The sequence below is a fragment of the Stegastes partitus genome, unplaced genomic scaffold (genome assembly GCF_000690725.1).
Source record: "Stegastes partitus isolate 25-593 unplaced genomic scaffold, Stegastes_partitus-1.0.2 Scaffold638, whole genome shotgun sequence".
Taxonomy (NCBI): domain Eukaryota; kingdom Metazoa; phylum Chordata; class Actinopteri; family Pomacentridae; genus Stegastes; species Stegastes partitus.
Genome location: NW_007578369.1, coordinates 59448 through 82027, shown reverse-complemented (window position 1 = coordinate 82027; position 22580 = coordinate 59448). Strand labels below are relative to the sequence as shown.

At 41.3% G+C, this 22580-nt stretch overlaps 2 protein-coding genes across 3 annotated transcripts; both read left to right on the top strand.

Moving 5' to 3' along the window:
- Nucleotides 1–753: 753 nt before the first annotated feature.
- ankrd46b (ankyrin repeat domain 46b) lies at nt 754–6325 on the top strand. The gene is made up of 4 exons (XM_008289810.1): nt 754–837; nt 2670–3012; nt 3321–3479; nt 4036–6325. Exons 2-4 carry the CDS (start codon nt 2702–2704, stop codon nt 4250–4252), a joined length of 687 nt encoding a protein of 228 aa, XP_008288032.1. The 5' UTR covers nt 754–837; nt 2670–2701; the 3' UTR covers nt 4253–6325.
- A 3233-nt stretch (nt 6326–9558) lies between these two features.
- On the top strand, nt 9559–20353 carry LOC103363169 (butyrophilin subfamily 3 member A3-like). Of its 2 annotated transcripts, none has more exons than XM_008289808.1 (6): nt 9559–9674; nt 12902–13231; nt 14666–14873; nt 15025–15089; nt 15671–15787; nt 16800–20353. In XM_008289808.1, the coding sequence occupies exons 1-6, from the start codon at nt 9593–9595 to the stop codon at nt 17453–17455; spliced, it is 1458 nt and encodes a 485-aa protein (XP_008288030.1). In that variant the 5' UTR covers nt 9559–9592; the 3' UTR covers nt 17456–20353. The 2 variants fall into 2 exon arrangements, with proteins under 2 accessions (XP_008288030.1, XP_008288029.1); XM_008289807.1 differs by having other exon boundaries at nt 12899–13231.
- The last annotated feature ends 2227 nt before the right edge of the window (nt 20354–22580 follow it).

Here is a 22580-nt window from a genome sequence, read left to right as displayed (position 1 = left end):
AAAAGAAGGAAAAAAGGATTAAAAGGGAAATATATGCAAAACGATCTATGGCTAGATCCAGAATGAGCAACAGCTTCATGCCACAAGCTGTCAGAATGCTGAACTGCTGATCAGGATATGCAAACACTTCTTTATTTAAATTGCTTTAAGTTATTGGGTGCTGAAGAAACGCTCTCTTGTCTTGCCTGTACTACTGTGTATGTACAGCAACATGACAACAAACATGATTTGATTTGAAGTATGAAATAATCTAGAATAATTAGACATAAGTACCAGATAATGTCAACATTTTGTCACAGAAAGTCTTAAATTTCTATTTTTTTAAAAAAAAAGAAAAAAACACCTTGTCAAAATTAATGTAAAAAGGCAAATCTTAACTTGAAATGTAGCCGACTGACTGTAAGAAACACAAAGCAAGAAATATTGAGGGATTTAAATTAAGTCCATTTTATTCATGCAGCCCAAATTCCACATTTGACTGATGGTTTTGTAAGATGTGAAACATTTGATGCTTTGTGTGTTCATGGAGATAATTAATATTAAATATAATAAGAATAATAACAATAGTGATTATATATATATATATAAGCTCATTAAATGACTTCTTGAGTTAATGTGGGAGGTTTGATGATTTTTTTTGTTTGTTAAATTGAATGAATGGGGCTGAAGGAGGTCATCCTGAACTGTAGGTGGCGACAAAAGCCGTGATGTTAGTTTCCAGCTGCAGTTACCAACGAAGAAGAAGTTAGCATCACAACAACAACAACACTGCTAGCAGCGTTAGCTCGAAGGAAAGCGAGGTGTAATTTTTTCTGCTGGTTTGGGACATAATAACAGGTGAGTTAACAGAGCTGACGATCAGCAGAGAGGCCAAATAAACGGCGGGTTTATGCGTCTGTTGTCACAGATGTTGAATAACGTGTTAATCTGTTTCAGCTTTGTGCAGAACGTTAGCTTGCACGCTAGCATCAGCTCCGCTAGCTGCCATCAGCACCAGCAGCTGGACAAACCGCTGTGTTGTAAAATCGCTGCATGTCAACAGTCTGATATATTATGAAAGATAAACTCATTTCATGGTGCTGACATTTGCATTCATGCAAGTTAACAGGCTAGTTAAATACTTAGCCGTCAGTAGCTAGGCACAGTTAGCTAGCTAGCAACGTTAGCCTGCCATTCTCCTACAGAAACTGCTGTATAACGTTATAGGAATAATCACCGAAATAATCACTTGATTTTGTATTTTCGTCTGAAAAATAAGTTTTTTTCGGATGTTACAGGCAGAATGTACAAGTTAACGTCACATAAGTTCACCTTGTTCAAGTGAAAGACATGAATAGAAACTGATAAAAGTGAAATAACGTGCTCAGGTAGAAAAGGATTCAGTTATAACCCTGCAGTGCTTGATAGCCAAAAGATACGTCAACCAGTCAGTAGTATGAGTCAGATGGATCCTGAAGTAATGTCATTTACCTGCTAAGACTGAGGCAAATCATTGTTCATCTGACTTGATGTGCTGCAAACGTTGACCTTCTTATTGTTACATCTTCTGGTTGTTTTGTTAACTCGTTGATTAAACATTTGCTTTTTAAATTGCAAGAACCAAAAGCACCATGTGGCTGCTTGTGTTGTCCAACCAGGAGTCCAGAACCCGAAGATTCTCAGTTTTCTGTCGCAAAGGAGACACATAAATCCTCACAATGTAGAAAATGAATGACTAACATCAGAAAGAGTTTTAGTTTCACACATTTTCATTTGTTGTTTTTACAACTGGCCCAAGAGACAGAAGGAGAAGAGAGAATCAGAAGCAGGCAGATGAATTTCTACATGCATCCAGATGAAGCACATGAGCTCACATGCAGTGTATATACAGGTGCAAAGCAGACGACCTGGTGGAGCATGAAACGTACAGGACCATGAGTGGATTAAATGGAGAGTCAGCATTCAAAGTATTAATCATTGAACAGTTGGCTCGCTGGCTGATGTCAGGTCTGTGACGACACCAGTGTGAGTTTAATAAATGGATGTGAACATGTGCATTTTGAAGCATCTTTGTCTGGTTTTGAGAGAGTTGTAGTCAATAGATAATTTTAGTAGCTTAAACTGTGAATGCATGATGTGAAAATGAGCAGGATTCACAGTTGTTAGTCTGCTGTTGTACGTGTCAAAAATAAATATTAAAAGCTACTACATGCAGCGTAATAAATGATTTAAACTCTGTCATTTTGACATGATACCAGACTGGAAGCAGGCCAGCGTGCACCTGCCCACCTTCATGTGGTTTCTGAAATCAGAACAACATCAACTTGTGATCAGTTCACACTCAAGCTTTTGTTCATCCGTTGGAGCAAAATGCAGCCACACTGACGGCGTCTTTGACGTGAGGCCGATTCATTTGGAGTAAATGTTCAGCAAACGTCAAATGCTGCCAAAAAATGTATCGATTATAACAACAGCAAATAATAACAACAAACAAATTGTTTATTATCTTCTTTTTCTCACTTGACTAATCAATTAAACGTTTCAGCTCCAGATAACTAAAGAACTGATTTCATGATGTTTATTAAATGTCACAGACAAACCCGTCAGACGTGTCCCCTCTTCATGTAAGCACAAATCAGAATAGCGATAGTTTCACATCCTTAATTTTTCCTCTTTTTTCATCATCGCAGGTACGCTGGAATTTTCTGATACTCACTCGGACATGTCCTATGTCTTCATCAACGACTCGTCGCAGACCAGCGTGCCTCTGCTGCAGTCATGCATTGATGGAGACCTGCCCTTTGGCAAGAGGCTCCTGGAGACGGGATGTGACCCCAACATCCGTGACAACCGGGGACGCACCGGCCTCCACCTAGCCGCCGCCCGGGGAAACGTGGACATATGTCGCCTCCTGCACAAGTTCGGGGCTGATCTGTTGGCGACGGATTATCAAGGAAATACAGCGTTGCATCTGTGCGGTCACGTGGACACTATACAGTTCCTGGTGTCCAACGGGCTGAAGATTGATATCTGGTGAGAGATTTAACACATTCAGGATGATAACGATGGAAATCTGCCTCTCAGTTTAACTTCTGTGTGTAAACAGCTCTCTGTCTGTTGCCTTTGTATCTGCTTGTGTTTATTGATTTTCTCCTTTTCCATCAGTTTGTAAACTTGACATACAAATTACTGTGCAGAGTTATTTATGAAAAAGTGTGTCTGACCCCGAACGTGACGAGGTAACAACTGCTGACTCTTACAGAACAACAGAATATATCCGAGCTAAACTCAGTTCCAGTTAATTGCAAGAACGCTGACGATGCTAAAATCCTACGTTGCAGTAACCACAATGGATCGACTCCTCTGGTACTCGCAAAGAGACGTGGGGTCAACAAGGACGCCATTCGTCTTCTGGAAGGGCTGGAGGAGCAGGAGGTGAAGGGTTTCAACAGAGGGCCCCACTCCAAGCTGGAGACCATGCAGATGGCTGATAGTGAGAGGTAAGCAGGAGCATACAGGGGCAGTAGACTGGATTGTAAACCAGCAGCAGCATGGACCTCGTTCATAGTAATGACAAGCTTCTACAACAGAGCGTTTGATAGTTTCACTGCATTAGATACAGACCACCATGAAGGGACAAACCCAGCTCATGTGCCTGATCCAGAAATGAAACTGCTCCCGTCTGGTCGACGTGTTCACACTCCAAGGTTTAGAGGCAACTTCTACAAGAAGTCTTTTGTTCCTTTGGTGACAAAACAGTTGAACTCTAATGTGATTGTGTTGATGTTAGAAATGTGTTTGCAGCTGCGCATGTATGCTCAAAACAAACTTCCATCATCAGGATCAATACAGTCGGTTTCACAGCGACTGCTGCACGACTCTTTGCTCTTTGTCTTGTTCTCTGGCTGCATGTTTGGTCAGGATAGATGTGGGGCTAATCAGACATCTCCCTGATGGTGCTGGATAAGAGTCTAAATATTTTTCTGGTTGCTAGAGTGTGTTTGAATGCACAGAGGAGATCCTGTTTGTTGACAGTCTTCTCTGCGTCTATCCCAGTGCGATGGAGAGCCACTCCTTACTCAACCCCAACCTGCAGAGCAGCGAGGGCGTCCTGTCCAGCTTCAGGACCACCTGGCAGGAGTTTGTGGAGGACCTGGGCTTCTGGAGGGTCCTGCTGCTGCTGGTGGTCATCGCCCTCCTCTCACTGGGCATCGCCTACTACGTCAGCGGAGTCTTGCCTTTCTCCACCAGCCAGCTGGAGCTGGTGCACTGAGGGAAGGCAGGGATGAGGTTGGTGAGGAAGAAGCAAGAGGTAGTTAAATGAACAAGGGAGGTTCTGCTTTCGGCTTCACTTATACAGAACAAAAATCCAGAGTTTTGTTTATTTGCTGCCCTGATCTTGTCTTTTTTTGTTGTTGTCTAAACCCTGAAACATCACGATATTGTTAGTAAAAAGCAGTGATTAAAAAAACTCACTTTCTCAACTAAAAACATACTTATAAACCAGCTTACAAGTTTGACGGGTTGAGGTAATTAACAAGAAGATCCAGGCTCAGTCACTCACACCAAGACCACGTATCGGTCTTGTTTCAGCACTCTGACATTTCCCCTTTAAAACGAGCTGCTTTTGAAAATGTCGTGACTCATTGAGAAAACATGAGTCTTGTTTTGTTAATGCAATGACACTATCCAGCTCCCTGTCTATTCATTCATACTGTATTCTCTGTTACAAGCTGTATATTGCCAATGTTTTGTATCTTCTTTTTTCATAGTCTGTTATTTATCAAATGTCTTCTGTATTGATTTTCCTGTATACTTAATGTTTGTTACGATCTTGCTCCCGTGCTGTTCATATCCTGTTCGTTTTATTTAAAGGTCCCATATTGTGTCTGGTTTTAGCGAATCAGTGAAAGTCTCACGTCTCCCCAGAATGTCTTTCAAATTTCAACTCACAATACATGCACGTTACATTTCACTATGACTGAAAACCCTGATTTTAGCCTCGTTCTAAACGGGCTGTTTCAGTGTCTGTAGCTTTACATGCAGCTGAGCTGCTGCTGTTGCCGCCTTCTTCAGGAAGAAGACTCTCAGCCGACGTAGCTGAGTGCGTCAGACCAGGACTTTCTGTCGCTTCTAACTTTGGAAAACAGGGAAACCTTGGTGAAGTCACAGCACAGCAGGTGTTTATATCTCATGTGTTTGTCAGATGACGTTACGGTTTTAAAACCTGTGTTTCATTGATGAGGAGCCGGTTATGATGTGGTGTTGGTCGGCTGCCTTTCAGTCACTGCTTCATACTCAGTCTGTTGTCTGATAACAGGAAAAGGAAAACGTGTGCAAGAAAACAGCTTTATTGGGAATTTGGCTTTTAAAACAGCAGCTGAGTTTTAAGTTGAACTGAAGCACAACTGGTGACCCAGTAACCCACCCAGTCCTTGTCTGCTGGTTGTACGTCAGTCTTAAAGTTTCCACCGTCTCTTACTTCGGCAGACCTCTGACCTGGTGATCAAAGCTGAAGGTCGTGTTAGCCACGTTAGCTGCACATGAGGAGTTTTTTATTGGTAGAATCAGTAATAATCCACTGGGTGTTCAGTTCCTCAGATGCTGGCAGTGCATGAAGACTCTTGTGTTCACTCTTGCGGCCAACAGCAGGACATTTGGTGGGTTTTGCTTGCGGCTGAGACTTTTTAGTTTTGGTAGAAACAGCTGTAGAAAGTCAATCAATCTGGTAAACTGGGAGGAAAGAAGCGGCAGGATTATGTACACTTCTAGCTGCTAGTTTCTACATAACACCAGAATAAAAGGCTCACCGGCTCGTCAGACTGGAAGGCCTCCATGGAGTGGCACAAGTCAGAATTGTCACATTTTCACAGCTTTTATTTTGCACCTCCAAGTTTGTAAAGCAGGATTTTCACCATATGGGACCTTTGAAGAACATCGTACTCTGACTGGAAACTGTTGTGTGAACTTTGCTTCACTGATGTTCTGCAGTGATGTTGTTATCTGCCTGCTTAGAGCGGAAAAGCACCTTGACTGTGCGCCTCTTGACAGAAAGCTTCACGTCTCGCCGTCGCTCACTCAGACATTCCCTCCTGCAGCATGCAGCTTCGTTGCTTTGAGTTCCACCACGTCGTTGTGAACGCCACATGTAGGCACCGTGCGCGTAAACTGTAGGATTCTGGCAGCAGACTAATGCTTCTTACTTTTGTTGTACATTCATTTTATCTTAATGGTCTCAGTTGAAGTTTTTCCACCGTTGATTTTCCGTGTACATGACATTAAACATTTGAAGTAATTTAATGTAGAAAATGAATAAAATCATGTGTATGAATGATTGTAATATTCATTTGAGGAGTGTGTCGCTTTCTGTTCATTCAAGTGTTTTACTGAGAAGAAGACTGAAGATGAAACAACAACAAACGTGTTTTTTTTTTTCACCAAATGCACAATGACTCAACAACAGGAGGGCATAGCTGTTAAAAACTCCAGTGAGTGTTGACCCGCATGTCGACCGCTGAGGCAAAACAACCTGTCATAGCAACAAGCCTCCTTCTGCCTCACAGTGCCCGGAGGGAGCAGAGAGGGAGCAGGTTCAGTCGCATCTTTGTGACTCCTGAAATGAGTAAAAACGTAATGAAGCCATAAACAAATAGAACTAACAGATAAGGTTCCATGTTATAGACTTCTCGTATTAAACTGTCGACAGCCATAAAATAACGTCTATAAACTCTATGAGGCAGATGTTTACAGAAATGTCTGCATCAGGCTGAACTGTACGTTTGGACATCTGTGAACTCATCCTGGAATGGTTTCATAGATGATAGATAAATGAAATGAGTGAAGCTCTGGTTTGGCTGAGACGACACTGACAGACTCGTTCTTCAGGTTCACCTTGAGAGAAATTCTTGTTTTGGTTCATAACTGTGAATCCTGGGAAAATACAAAATCAGCTGTTGGACCACTCCCAGTCCAGCGAGCATGAGAGAGAAGCTACAGACCAGAGGAATGTTTCCAAAGCAGAACCTAAATGCATGTGAGCAGCAGAGCACGCTGTAGTGATCCTGTAGCTGTCAGAGTTCCTCATGTTCAAGAAGCTGGGAGCCTCCATAGTGAGTGAGTCACACATCACAGACATGCATTCACTTCTTACTCCCACTTGTCAGGGTGATCGCTTCATCCACAAATCCACATGTCTGCAAAACGAAATCCTTCATGCACACTTTTACAATGAATGACACAAACATGCACAAACAATCGAGACAGTCGCAGCGGCTCTAATCAATATTTCTAAACCAAGAAAGGATCGAATGATGAATATATGAAGAGAGACGCTCCCAGTGCTCCCAGCTGCAGCAAATGTTTGTTCACAGCAATAAAAGGAAAAAAAAAAATTATTTACCAACAGTCTGCACAACTCATGCCTTCACCATCAGCCACTGTTTGCATTAACAAGCCCTTTGTTTTTGCACCTTCTTCCTCACTGTGGCTCAAACAGAGTGACGCTGTTAAAATGCCATAAATCAATAATTATTCACTGGAATTTCTTTGATTTGTAATTTTTCAAAAACCGCTAAAAGCTGGAGCAAACATGGAGAGCATTTTTTTTGTGCCCATCATCATTAATACTGGAAAAAAAAACCCAAAAACCCCCTATGTCTGGAGAAAAGTTACTCACGGCTTCTCAGATTTTTACCAGAGTCTGTTTAGTGCTGCTTATTTCTGACTCATTTTGTCTAAATATCATGATTTTGAAGCTTACAGTCGTCCTCAGATGTATTCATCAAATTCACAACAGTCACTCAAATAACGAGAAACTGAAAAAAATAGTAATAAATAAAAATTTGCTAAATTATAATTCAGTGAATTAAAGCATTTCTTATTGAATTGTAGTCAATAAGAATAATAATAATAAAAAAACTGTCCCTGACAAATGAGAGCACTTTGCTGATGAGCAGTGAAATCAGAATACCTGTCAACAGGTGTAGAAGTCTGACTGAGAGTTACAGAAACACCTGATGGCAGTGATTGGCTCAGAGGGTTGTTCAGCTAAATATTAGTTTACGGGTCCCATCAGGCTTCTTGTTGTTTTTAAAAAAAATATTTATATATATATATATTTCTGTTAAACCACAATCCAAAACAAATGTCATGATTTTCAATAATTTTTTATTTATTATTACTTTTGTCACTTTCAGTTTATTTCAGTGACTGCTGTTGTTTTCCTTCTTTAATGGGAGAATATAAACACATCTGAGGACGACCGTATGCATGTCTAAGTGTTTCGATGAAACCGCAGTCACCCATGATTAGTTCACGGACCGTTGGAAATCCAACGATTTGTTCTGTTTTGACACTTTCCGTCTGTGATTAATGGGGCTATTCTGGCTATTGTTTTTAACGACAACGTGTCTTTTAGCAGAGTGTGTGGTTCTGAGGATTAATCGATTGGTTGTTTTGTCTGTGAAATGTTATTTGTAGCTTATGGTGTTTCCCAAAGCACACGAGGGCGTCCTAAGATGTTCTGAGCACAACCCAAAGACTGAAATTAGAGGAGGACAGATTTCCCATTTGAAAAGCTGGAATCAGATAATTCAGACTTTTTCTTCATTAAATCGATCTTATCACATCTAATCTTCGGCCTGCATCGGTTCATAAATTGCAGTCAGGGAACTGATTGTTAGGATGTTCAGTAGTTTCATGTAAATTCATCTCACACACCTGCTCCTTCACCGTCTGTCACCTCCCTGTGGCTGCGTGTCAAGGTGAGATCAGTCCTTTATTATTATTATTATTATTATTATTATTATTATTATTATTATTATTATTTATTTTTACTTATGTGTGTAAATATACTTATTTGTGTGTTTTTCATTGTTGTGTTAAAACTAAAGCTCCAATATATTATTATTATTATTATTTATTTTTACTTATGTGTGTAAATATACTTATTTGTGTGTTTTTCATTGTTGTGTTAAAACTAAAGCTCCAATAAACAAAGTGGTTCAATTAAAATAAACCGACTTTATCTGTAAAGTGTTCACTCCTTGGAGTCGAATTGAGTTACTGTCAATTTCTTTTTTTTTGACAAGACACACGTTTCTATAAAGGCCAATAACTGCAGAAGAATCGATCACGTGACTGAACACAGGTGCTGCTGGATTTCATGTAATCTGTGAAATTAAGTTCATCTGAGTGGTTTTAGTTCGTGTTGACTTTTATTCAGATTTGTCTTTTATTATTTGTGTTTTATGATATTTTAGCTGCACATTGTTGTTGTTCAGCACCTGTTGGTTTTTAGAGTGATTCAAATAAATAAATAAATAAATAAATAAATAAGTAAATAAATAAATAAGACTTTGGATAAAAATAGTTGGTGATTAATTTAGGAGCTTAGAACTCATTTCAGCTTCACCTGTTGGGTCACAATAATCTTACAGCTGATTTTGATGGTAAACATTTCTGCTGGTATTTATCTGTTTTGTTTGTTGTGTTGAGCACAACAGAAGATGTGCAGCTGCCTTATTTCCGAGTGGTCTTGAAGGCATCTTCATTGAATGGCCAGCTGATTGAGGACCGAGCCGCCGGTGTTCGTCTCCGTCGGGACCGAAACAAGATGTTAAACTTTTCAGTCGTCCTCGTTTCTTTGCTCTTCGCCTGCAGGTGGCTCGAGGCCGCCGTGTTTCCGGGCTCTGCAGGTGAGTTTCTGCTTTCTGTGAAACTTCTGAAGGCGTCTCTGCAGCTGAAGCTCAATCTTCGAGTTTCTTGAGACGCGGATGTCATAATTTACCGGAGATGTGTGGACGGTGAGCCAACAGGGCGTGAATGGGAACGCTGCAGAACTCGCCCGAGAATCATCAGGTTTTTACAAAGTCTTCACTTTTCGCGCAATGCGGTGAAAGTTTGCACAACATCAAACGATGCACAGCGATGAATGGACGTTAACGGGTAATTCGGCGTCGTTTGTTTTCCGGTAATGTGAACAAACATAGAATACAGGCTGGAAACGGGGCTCCGAGAGCAGCTCGGGTTACAAAGGCGTGTTGCGTTTACAGGAGATAGTTTGACATCTTATCTCGTTGATACGGGACAGTAAGTCAAATTACAGATCTCATTACCGCCACAAATCATGTCTGTGGTGAATGTATGAACGTAGTAAGTTTGAAGTATTTTGGAGGAAGTCTCCTGTAAAGTCTTCAGATGAGGAAGTAAACCGAGTTTGCACGTTCACACGTCTGCGCTGCAACCTGAGCTGATGGAGTCTCTTTTTTTCCTTTGGCCTATATTCACAGTTTGCAAAATAAATCACCAAAGGAGTTGCTTCAGGGTAGAATGTAGGAGAAATGTTGTTGCACCGCCCCAGAGTGACTTCTGTGTTCAGAGGTGTGTCTCACCTGTCCAGGTTCAGAGCCAGGACATGTGGTGAGGACACACACAGAAGAGTTTCCAGCAGATCTCAATGACTGAATGGATCCCACAGAGGCTGAATTGTTCAGCATCGGCCCTGGGAAATGGGAAAAAGTGCATCATTTTCAAACAAGGGTCCAGAAAAGTCCTCCAAGTGTTTATGTCCATATGTGATGCTCCAAAAATGTAGGAGAACACTTCATTCTCATGTCATTTTGTTCTCAGTAGATTACACGGTGCATGTCAGTGGTTGGACAACAAAATGATTCACCCACTTCACTTCCTAACAAGACAGATCAATGCCCCAGAAGTGGAGCTGAATTGATGTTAAGCTAAATGTTCCCTTCATTTAAATAAGGATGGATCCATATTTCCTACTGAAAATACAGTCTTTGGTCGACACTTCTCCAACTTTCGAGGCCTCTAGCATCAGTAGAAGCTGATGTGTGGCAGGTTTGACAAGACAAGGCCGCAATTCTATTTTGTTTTTGAAGTTATTTTGACAAAATGCTGCCGAGGACTAATTTTGGGTGTTTGTTGTGGTCTGTGCATCAGATTTGTGTGCAAGTTGTGTTTCCTGTCATTGTTGTGTCAGCGTCTGAAGTATCACCTGCACGCCTTGATTGCCAAAGTGGTTAAATTCCAGATCGTGTGGTTGACTTGAAGTTGCCTGAGACTGCGGAGGTTTTTGGATTCTTTGAAGGGGAAGTTTACAGCTGTTGCTTCATCATTGCTGGAATATTTGCTGGCGTGACTCACAGTTTTGACTCGCAGCTTGTTGATGTCTGTTGTAGCTCTGCAAGTTCACTCACTACCTGAAACAATGATTGTACTGTCAATGCTGCTGTTGTTAACTCTGTGACTACTGTTCCTGCTAATATCACGGTGCCATCATTACAGCTACGCCTTCTCTGTTGTGGTTCCTGCTTTGACTGATGCGGTTCCGGCCGCTGCTCGTACTGCACCACGTCTGGCTCCATGTGCAGCGTGTTGACTGGCCTCAGGTTGTGGTTTGTGCAGCGTCTTTGTGTTGTTGCTGTGCATGGATTTGGTGTCGAATCAGCTCCTGACTGGCTTTTAGTTCAGCTCAGTTCATCCTGTGGGGTTTTTGTTCAACGTAATCACAGAAAGGGATATTTTTGACACCAAAAATGTCTCTTTTTGTTTCACTTTGTGATATTTGGTTAAACAGGATGTGATAGTTTAAGTCTATGATTGATATTGAAATCTTTAAATTGGCTTTTTTGATCAGTTCAGTTTCCTGTTTCTATGGTTTTATCGAGCAAACGTCGGCCAGTTCACTGGAAACCAAAGCTGTAGAGGAATAATGACAGGATTGGTTCTTTAGGTTTGTTATGCATGAAATCCTGGAAGTCTGAGTGTCTGATCTCTGGATGAAAAACAGCAGCCGGCAGTTGATGTTTCTCCATCAAATGCCGGCTGATGAATGTTGCTGAGTTCTGAGGCTGTGTGTGAAATTGGTTGAAACGATCTTTACGTTTCACACCAATGACGTTCTCAGGAGTATCACTTCCTGTGTTTCAGTGTCCTAAAGTCGAGTCGCTGCAGACAAAATCTCAGGGCTCTTTTTTGTGGTTCAGTTACAGTAATTGTCGGACCACACACACAACATGTGACTCATGTCGTGCAAAAAGTTCAAGAGCGTCAGATGAGGTCGACTGATTTCTCAGAAATCTGCAGAGAAAAGAGGAAAATGAAACATTCGCGCGGCACCGTGTGTGATTTCTGTCTTTGTGGACAGACTTTACGAGGAACGGTAACATGTTGTTGTTGTGAAGCTCAGTCTGAGGATTGGTTTTTAGATTCAGGTCAGACTCAGTCGGAGCAGCTTTATTTGGGTCAAGAGTTCAGTTGTGATGATTAAGGTTTGATTAAAAGGCTGTTGGGAATGTGTGTTTTCATGTTGCACAACCACAGCAGGACTGATGCCAAACACATGATGTGTTTGGCATCAGTCCTGCACAGCGTAAGAACTGCTTGTGTCACGATTCAAGACGAAGGCTTTTAGAACTTTCTTTCCCAAACTTGTGGCTGTGACCAGGAGCAGCCTGGAAACAAAACGCATTAAACACGTTTGTTGTTCAGCAAATGTTTCATTAAAAACACCCATAAAATGTCCATTTGTATTGTTTGTGTTAGAATAAAGTATAAAACAATGATGCTGCCTTTCAGTGGCCTTCTTCCCAATGTTTTTGTACAGAAAGAAAAAAAAATATTCACCTTGCACCTAGTTTGACTTGCAAGCTTCTCAGTTTCCAGTCATTTGAGCAGTCGTAGGTGAGCCGGTGTGCTTGAGCTGCAGGGATTCAAACACATGAATACGCAGCAAGGTGTTGTGTTCATGGTCCTGTAAGATCATCCAGGTCAGTGCTTTGGTTCACTGATGTGAAGGAATAACTGGGTCTGGGCTGAATGGATCGTACTGATGTCTATTGGTGGGATTTGACTGAAAAAATCTATTAATCAGCTCCACCGTGTTTGTTTGTTGTCTCAGCAGGTATTAAACCAACGAAGATCATCGCCATCGTGGGTGAAACTGTCGTTCTGCCCTGCAGCATCTTTCTCAGCGATGAGCTGCCCACGGTCGAGTGGTCCAAGGAAGGGCTGTCTCCAAACATCACCTTCTTGTACCGGGACGGCTGCGAGACCTTCGAGATGAAACATCCGGACTTCGAGTTCCGGACAAACCTGCTCATGAACGAACTGAAACATGGAAACATCTCGCTGAGGATTTCCAACCTGCAGCTGTCCGACGGGGGAAAGTATCAGTGCGTGGTTCTGCAGAAGAAGGAGCGGAAGGTCGTCTCCACGCTGGAGCTGGTCGTCGGTACGTCCAGTCAAACGCTGTAGATGCAGGCATGGTGGTGCAGCACAGGCCTGATGGTATCGGTGTGTTCAGGAACTTCTGAAGTTAATCATGAAGCTGAGGGCTTCTCCCAGAACAGTGTGCATGACATTCCTGTGTAGAGTTGGATGAGGAGCTGTCTCGTCTGAATGCTGCATAGAAAGCTGGTGCTAGCAGTTGGTTAGCGTAGCGGCTGGAACTGTGGACACACAGCTAGTCTGGCAAGACCGACAATACCTAAGTGTTTAAAAATGATCAAAAACAGTGTCTAAACATGAGTCTTAATTTGGTCGAATCAAAACTAATTAGTTTTAAATATCAACCTGGCAGTGTCCTCCGCTGCATAAACCATAGAACAGTATTTAGTCGAAGGCTGGCATGTCTGTATCATGAAACGGATTTATCTAAACGGACAATATCTGTCCTGTCTGAACGTGTTACATCCTGTTTGTTCAGTTGTTCAACAGGAACCAAGTGAAAAGCAACAATTTGCCAACACAGAGCATCACGCGTTCAAGTACTTGTTGGTTCACGACAGTAACTTGCTGGAGTTTCTGCTGTCAGAGGTTCAACAACAGCGTTCGTACATGAACCGGTCGCTTCATGAGGAACACCTCTAAACCTGCTCATTCTTTGTCCAGTCAGCCAATCGCGTGGCACCAGTCCAGCGCATTAAATCCTGCAGGAACAGATCATGATCTGTGTTTATCTGCAGACATCAGAATGAAGGCGGAGGCACTACGGGCGCTGTTGGTGCTGCAACTCAAAGCTGTTTGATCGTCAAATGATTTATCATTGAAGCCAATAACTGAATATTTTACTGGCTTTTAAATGCAGCTTGCTTTAGACGCGTGCTAACTAACAATAGGGATTATAAAGACTGTGTATGATTGTAAATCTGTGTTTTGTTTTAATTTTTGTGATTTATGTGAATTGCTGCTGCAACAGACGCACAGCTTATAACGTGTTAAATGTCAAACCTGGCAGCCAAGCATGTCGTCAGTGCGCTCTGAAAGGCACCCAGACAGGCCAAGCAAGCGCTTTATGGATGTGTGACCAAACACCAGCAGGAATCATGTGGCGGAACACGATGGATGTAGATTTTGATTTTGGTTTCCTGAGTCAGTATCAATCAATCAAAGGAACACTGGAAGTCTCTGTCATGGTCCCGTTGCCAGCTGAACTCCCACAATGCTCTCTGCTGCCAACATGAATGGCCTGTAGTCTGAGTGACGCCTCCTCTGGTCTCTACAGAGTTAAACAGTAAGAGGCGCCACCTGGTGGAACGACCAGGTACTGCAGCTGGTCGATGGTACATGTACTGACATCATGTAGAGCTTGTGGAGCCTCAGTACATCCTAACACCCTCTAACTGTTTGGAAGTTTTAAAGACCACATTTTGACCAATTCTTGCAGGTGCTGTCCCCGAGCCGACGCTCTCAGTTGTTTCAGATGAGGACGGTGGAGCGACTCTGCAGTGCGAGGTCAAACACTGCTGGCCGTCGCAGCCTCTGATCACGTTTCTGGACGAGCAGGGACAAGAGATCGATGCTGAGAAACCCCGAACAGCTCCACGCTCCGGGGAATGTTTCAACGTCACCAGGAGAGCGACTGCTACAAACAGGTTCAACTTCAGTTTCATTTTCAACCTTAATGGAAGTTTAGATTCCAGCAGCGGCCGTCTCAGCGGAGTGGGCCACGTTTCCAGACAGTGAGGAGTTTAAAAATGATCTTCCAGGAGAAAACTAACTGAACTTGTGTCTTTTTTTTTGCAGTGTCACATGCAGAGTGCACCATTCTGAGATCAACAAGACCAGAGACACAAAGATGTACATACCAGGTACACTGGAGCTGGAGCACCTGTGTCAGCTGCATTAACTAAGACCTGCGCTCACGTCTGGGCTTCAGTCCTTACATATGCTGTTGAATTTATTTCTTATTTCCGTTCTAAATGTGGATCAAAACTGTTGTAGCGCAGCTTTTTGTGTCAGTCATTCTGTTAAAGCTGTTGTTTTTGTCTAGTTGAGCTCTAATCTGTAGTGTTTTCAAAAAGCTGCATCTTTTTAAAAACACGTTTAACCTTTTTTGTTTTTAAACTTGTCGTGCATTGAGTTTTGGAGGCCTCAGTAATGAAGCAACGAAAACTAAATGAGATAAAAATTAAACCCCGAATTGCCCTAAAAGTACGAAAACGAGTCGAAAACTAGATTTTCCAAGCTCAGTGAAAGCTGCAGTGTCACCCAGTTATTTCAGTGTGTTGTGTTATTTTGACAACATTTTTGGGAGGCGAATATTTCATTGTGGTAAAACCGAAAAAGCAGCGTTATACATTACATCATATCATTCAGGGGTTCCCATGTATTGTATTATTTGTGATATTATTATTTTCTAATGCAATGTTTTTTTGGTTTATCATTACAGAAAACTGCATGAAACGCTGGACTCAAGCCGTTAAAACTGTTGTTATTACAATGTTCGCTCTAATTGCGGTTGGATTAGTTATCGCTGCTGTTCTACTCTACATGCGTTGCCGCCGTGGTGAGTCGTGAGCATAAGAGCATGTTTTTATGTTATGTTTTTGACAAACGAATTAATCATCAAAGAGCTCATCACAGTCTCAGAATATTGAACAAACTGACCCGTCACATCGTCCCAAAGCTGGACGTCACGACATCAGAGGTCTTTTGCAAAACGCATTTTACTGATCACAGAAGACCAAGAAAAGCAGCGAAAACAACACGAACGCTTTTTTAATCTCCAGTGACAGTCGTGGCGCCTTGGGAGGATTTCTTCAGGTTTACAACACAGCTTCACTGACTTCACCTGTCAGGAAGTGGTTTTAAGGCTGTGGCTGATTGATGTCATATTGTCTAAAAAGTTTTTTCTTTTTTTTTTTTCATCCCAGCTCAGGAATGGAGGGAAACAGGGACGTAAACTTGGTGGCAGAAACAAACAGCTGCAAAGTGATAATTCTAGTTTCACCATTTTTTGCTTTTGCGTTGCAAAACAAGTTTGAAGCTGTCTGAGTCAGTTAGCTTAGCTTCCCCGCTAAATGGACAGTAAGTTCAGTTTATATTAAACACATGTTTATTCCATTCGACCCTTGTTTCCAACTAACTGCAGAGCATTGCAGGTGGTGCAGCACAGCTGATCAGCTGCAGAGGCCTCCTCCATGTTGGACTTCTTGTTTCTGTCTCCATCACCACAGACTGCGATGGTCAAACATTAAACACGCTTAAAGAAAAAAGCGAAAGTATGTGGTTTAGGACGCAGCTTTACTTTTCCTCCACAAGCAGCTCTGCTAATCTCCGTTGGAGAAACTGAATTTGGAGCCTGGTGTGATCACGGCTTTAGCTGCTGCAGCACGTTAACAGCAAATGCTGTAACTTACAGGTTTAAATGTATACAGCACAAGAAGTAGAGAGTTTAAACACACACCACCACAAAGGTAAATGAACACAGACGAGGAGGAAACATTTCTATTGTTTGTGAGAACAGTGAACCGTCAGGAAAGAAGCAAGTTTGAACGGAATGTTTTCTGTATTCACAGGGAAAAAACAAAAAGTGTCAGAGCCGCCACGGTCCAACGGCCGTTATACAGCAAGCAGAGCTGCAGGAGCGAACCGCCAAGGGAACCAGGCTGAAACCCTCACATACGAGGAGCTGCTGAGAGCCAATAGAGAGCTGAAGTCTAAAATTCAGGAAAAAGACAGGATCATCCGCCGACAGGCTGACGAGCTGAAAGGCCTCAAATCGAGACAGAATCCCGTCTCGCAGAACAGCCCGTCTATAGCCGACTCCACATCCTCACCAGACGTCTCAAATCTCGTTAGCCAACCACCAAGAGGGACTGACCAAGACAGCAACCCAAAACCAGCAGCCTCAACCACCCTCAACAGTCCAAAATCTGACAAGTCCGCGACCAGGAGCAAGGATCGAAACCCTGTCGCTTCACGCCAGAGCCCGCCGCCTGGTCCCCCGACAAAAACAAGCACTCATGACAGCTGTCCTTCTCTTCCGACGAGCAGTGCTGCCGCTCCGTCCACCTCAGAGGAGAAGCATCGCATCCGTTCCAGGAGTTTGTCTGAGCCTCGGCCTCGGCCAAGCGGAGCCAAAACCGTGCGTAGAAACACCACCTCGATCACGTCTAGCAACCGATACACTGTCCTGGAAGACCTCCACGAAGACTTGGAGCCGCTGATCTAAGGAGGTGAAGAGAGAGTGCAGCGAGGAGACGTCCGAATAAAACCCAAAGTTTGGTCAGAGTGACATTAAACATATCATGACTATAAACTCTGGCCTTGATATCTGTACTCGTAATTACTGATAAACTAAAATGTGAAATCTGCTAAACCAGAGATGAATTTGGGAGAAGTGAGCATCTCTTAGTTCCACTTCCATGAGGCCGTTTATCAACAAAAACAAATCCTTCTTGTTTTTGCTCTTTTTTAAAGTAGAAAAAAACCAAAACAAAACACTTCTAAGCTATTTTATTATCAGTGAGAAAACGTTGCAGTGAGCCAGATTAGCACCGACAGTTTCCTCATCCTGAGAGCGACTCTGCTGCTTATAACTCAATTCTTTGTAAAACCATTAAAAAAAAAAAAACTCATACATTGTTCATTTCAAACAGGTGCTTGTATTTGTAAAACCTTTTCTCTGTGCAGTTAAATCATTCAGGTTTCTGGTCTTTGAACTTGAAGCTGTTCATCCTTTAAAATCGGATCAAAACTATTTTAATTAAAGCTGTATTAATAATTATGAGTAAAAGATAATGGGATATTATTATTACGGTATTAATAGTACAATAATACAGAATACAGCTGATTAAAATGTAGCTGAGTAAAACAGTGAAGTTCAATAAAATGCACACAGACTTTATAGAATAATTAAAACAGATATAATACAAAACGGTATAATATCTAATTATGCTGTTGTTGGTGATGAATAAATGTGAACCAGCATTTGCTATATTTAGTCGATGAAGCTTATTTAGATTGTTTTTATGTAAATATAAATGTGTAAAAACGCTATATTTTATAAAACGACATAACTGTTTATTTTCTTAATGGATCAATTGTGTGATTATTTTCTTGATTGATTGATTTGATCAGTGCTTCAAACAGCCAAATTATTACAGACAGTTCAACAGAAGAGCAACCCATCTTCACATCTGAGAATCCAAAACTATGAAATATTCAGGTCAGGTCATTAAAATGCAGCTAATCAGCTAACGAACCACTTTGGCCTCGTGTGCATCAACGTATTAAATAAACACTAAACCTGTTTGGTTTGTAAAGATATGAACTTAAAGAGTAGTTGGTGAATGTCCAGTAGTAAAAGGTAGCATGTTTCCTCCTGAATGTAGACGGACCAATACTCTCCACAGATACTCAGCAGGGTGCTTTTTAATACTATTGTTACTGTCGTATAAATTCTAATTTTGCACTGTTCTGTAAAAATGTGTTGATAAAAACGTGTGAGTTTGTGTACAGAGCTTTCTACTAACACTGTGTCTGTCAGGGTAAAGTCGTGTAACGTAGGCTTCTTCTGATGTCAGTTTTCTACAAAGTGGAGCTTGTATTCGCTCGACTGCATCGGTCTTGTTTTTGTAAAAAAAAAGAAAACACACAACGCGTTGGTCATGCATGTGTTTTGATCGTCGCCATTCAGGTTTTTGAAAATGTTTTTTGCTTTTAAAGTTCAAACATTTGCCATTTCATTTGAAGTAGTATTTGCTTTCCTGTTTTGTAGATCACATTGTCGCCTCGTCTGTCATTCAGTGTCTCGAGTAAAATTCAAACTTTGTCTATTTGTGCAAATATCAGCTTCAGAAGCACTGCAGGTTACAGACAACACAATGTGACGGACAGGAAGTCGGTGTTCTGACATGTTTGGAAGAGAGAATGTAAGCGACAGAAGGAATGTGATGATAATAAACCTTTATAGCGTTTTTCTTAAATCTTTAGTCTCCCCCTTCTGGCAGGGAGAGGAATTACACCAACACTGTTGACTGCTGTGTTGTTATTGTCTCTGGTCTCTGCTGTGCTGCCGAGGTCTTTCCTCTGGACGTCTGTTTGCTGTTTCCTGCTCGGTCACTGTGGTTCAAGCAGCACTTCATGCTTCATCCTTTGTGAGCCTCAGAGCTTCATCAGTGCAGCAGATAGACTCATGACATTTTAGGAAGAAAAGCACATCTGAGTTCTGTTAAAAACTGACTCCAGGTCAGTTTTACCTCCGTCCAGGTGTCACATTCTGAACACCGGATCTCTTTGTTGAATTTGTTTCCCACCTTTTATCTGTGAGCGTCTGTTCCGAGCATATCAGAAAAGTCAGCAGTTTCTAAAGGATGTAATGATGCTCTTTTGTTTCTCCTAAATAAAGACGCTACAGTTTATATTTCCCAAAAATCCCTCCAGCCTCAGCATGATCTTGTGTTTTTTTTTTTTATGGCAGTTCTGAGAAACATTCTTGTTTTAACAGTAAAATAGAAGCGCATCAGTTTGGTTTTCACTTACTGCTTTGCTGAACCAGGAGTGATGGAGCGCTTCTCCTTTCCTTCGTCCCTCCTCTGACCACATTCTGGCTTTTGTCTTTGGTGTTCGTATTAGGATTGGTTTGTAAATTCACTTATTTCTTTGTATTTCTGTCTTGTTTTTAGTTTTTAATCATCAGTCCTGTTTCTAAACTCTCTGTAATTATCTTTGTAAAGCAGTACGTTGCCTTGCAGACCGACTCGGGGCTGAATGAACTCTACCAACGTCATAACTTCTTCATAACACTCACTGTGTGAAAGGCCCCAAAGGGCAGCAGAACTCCCCGACTGAAGGTAATGCAGATTGTGGTTGTTGTTGTTGGTTTTTTTTTGTCTTTAAATGTGTATCTTGTAAATACCTGCATCATTTTGTGGTTATTTATCCTTTATCATCGATGGTTCTATCATCCTTTATCATCCTGTTCTATGAATTCTTTGCAGTCATTTTGCGTCTCTTGAGGTTGTTTTGTGTCTCCTTTCAGGTGTTTTTAGTCCCTTCCTGTCGTATTTTTGTAGGGCTTTGCCTCTCTTTGTGGTTGTTTGCATTAAATTTTGGTCGTTTTGCACCATGCTGTGTCTCTTGAAGGTGATTTTGTATCTCTTTGGTTGTTTTGCTGCCTTTTCTGTCTCTGTGGTCATTTTACATGTCTATGGTTGGATCATCTCGTCTGTCTGTAGGCATTGTTTGGTCATCTCCCACCTCTTTCTGATCATTTCTTTCTCCATTTTGATCATGAAGTGTCTCGTTTTGATGGTTTTTGCATCTGTCTGGGACTGTTTGCCTCTGGCCATTTTGCTTTGCCTCTCCTTGTGGCTGATCGGTGTCTTTATGATCATTATGTCTTTCTTTGTTTGCTTTTGTGTCTCGCATTTTGCATCTCTTTATGGTTGTTTTCATTTCATTGCGGTCATTTGCGTCTTTGTGTTTGAGGTTTTTGTCTCATACTGGTCATGTTGTCTCTTTATGAGAGCTTGTTTTGTACCATATTGGTGACTTTGCATCTCTTTGTAGCCATTCTTCATCTCTTCTGGGTCATTTTGCGTATCATTTTGGTGGTTTGGCATCTAATTAGTGGCTTATTTTGGTCATTTTCACTGTATTTGTGGCCAGTCTCTGTCGCTTTAAGTCGTTTAAATCGTTTTGCATCTCTTTGGGATTGCTTGCAGTTGGTTTCAGTCGTCTCTCGTTGATGTTTTTTTTATTTCTGTTTTATCTCTCCAGGATTGTTTTTCTCATTTTTGGTTGTGTTGCATCTTCTTGCTGCGTTTTTCTCGTTTGGTGGCCATTTTACTCGTCTTCACGGCCACTGTTGGACCTTGTTTGGTCTCTTTTTGGTGATGCTATGTCTCTTTGTTGCCTCTCTTTCTGGTCATTTTTTTGTCCCATTTTGATCTTTTAAATTGTTTTGCTCATCGTTATAGCCATGCTGGGTCTCTTTGGTCCTCTTTGTATCTCATTTTGATGGTTTTGCATCTCTTTGTGGCTGTTTGCAGTTTTCAGTTTTGATTGTTTTGCATCTCTGTGTTGCAACTGTCCATCTTTTTGGGGTATTTCTGCTTCTCATTTTTCTGGTTTTGCATCTTATTTGTGCCACACTTTGATTATTTTGATCATTTTGCCTGTGTTTGTGGCCACAATATGTCTCTTTTATTGTATTTTTTGTCCAATACGGTCGTTTTGTTCCTCTTTTTGTCACATTTGTCTCATTGTGGTTATATTTTTACATTTCTTTACGGCCATTTTCTATCTCTTTGAAGTCATTTCTCTCCTTTTAGTAGATTTACATCTCATTTGTGTCACATTTTAGACTTTTTTTTGGCTCATTTTGGTAATTTTGCCAGTTTTTTAATGGCTACTCTGTGTCTTTGTGCTTGTTTTGTATGTCTTTATGGTTTCTTTATCTCTCATTTTGGTCATTTTGCATCTTTGGTTGCCCTTGTATCTCTTTGTGGCTATTTGACATCTATTTTCTGTCTCAATTTGGCTTTTTTTTGTGTCTCTTCCTGGGATATGTATTATCGGCAGTGAAGACAGTAAAGTTAACAGGTCTTTCTCACATAGATGCAATTATCAGAAAGTATCCGCTGTCTTTGTAGAAAACTAAACGTCATTTTGAGTATTCTTGTTATTCCACCATCATTATTAAAGGCACAATTTTTTTTTTTTTTACAATAATGCAGGATGTAAGTTTTACAGACACAAATGTTGGAAGAGGATTGTGTTTCCACGGGGCGATGGCTGTCACATCCATGACCTTAAAAGCTGGTCACAGAAAAGAGGAACAAGAGATTTCTACGAACGCTGCTTTTCAGAAATGATCCACTTAACTCTGACTGAGGAGGTTAACAAAGAGTAAAACTGCTGCTGACAGTAAATACATCAGACGTCCCCTCAGGATCAGTTCATATTTAAGGGCTGACCGTCTTGTTTCTTCTGCTGTGCGATCCTGAGGACACGTCTTCATCTGATTGTCGGGAAGGCTGAGGGGAGGCAAGATGTCTTTCAGTTTTTCTGTTGGTTTTATTTATGTTGGTACTTGTAATTTATTTAAACACAAATTTGCAGAAATTACAGATGGCACAGCTGTCATGTTTATTTTTATACTTCATCGTCATCTAACAAATATTTAAATCTCAGAACACAAAGTCCTTTTGTGTGTCAGAGCTCCATTATTAAGCATTTTCCTAAAAGTTTTCATACAGCTTAAATACAATTAGACAGATGAAAATTAAAAAAACCTCTGACCAAGTCCTGTCTGCACATGAAGTAACATTCCTGATGTGTCTACCTGCTGG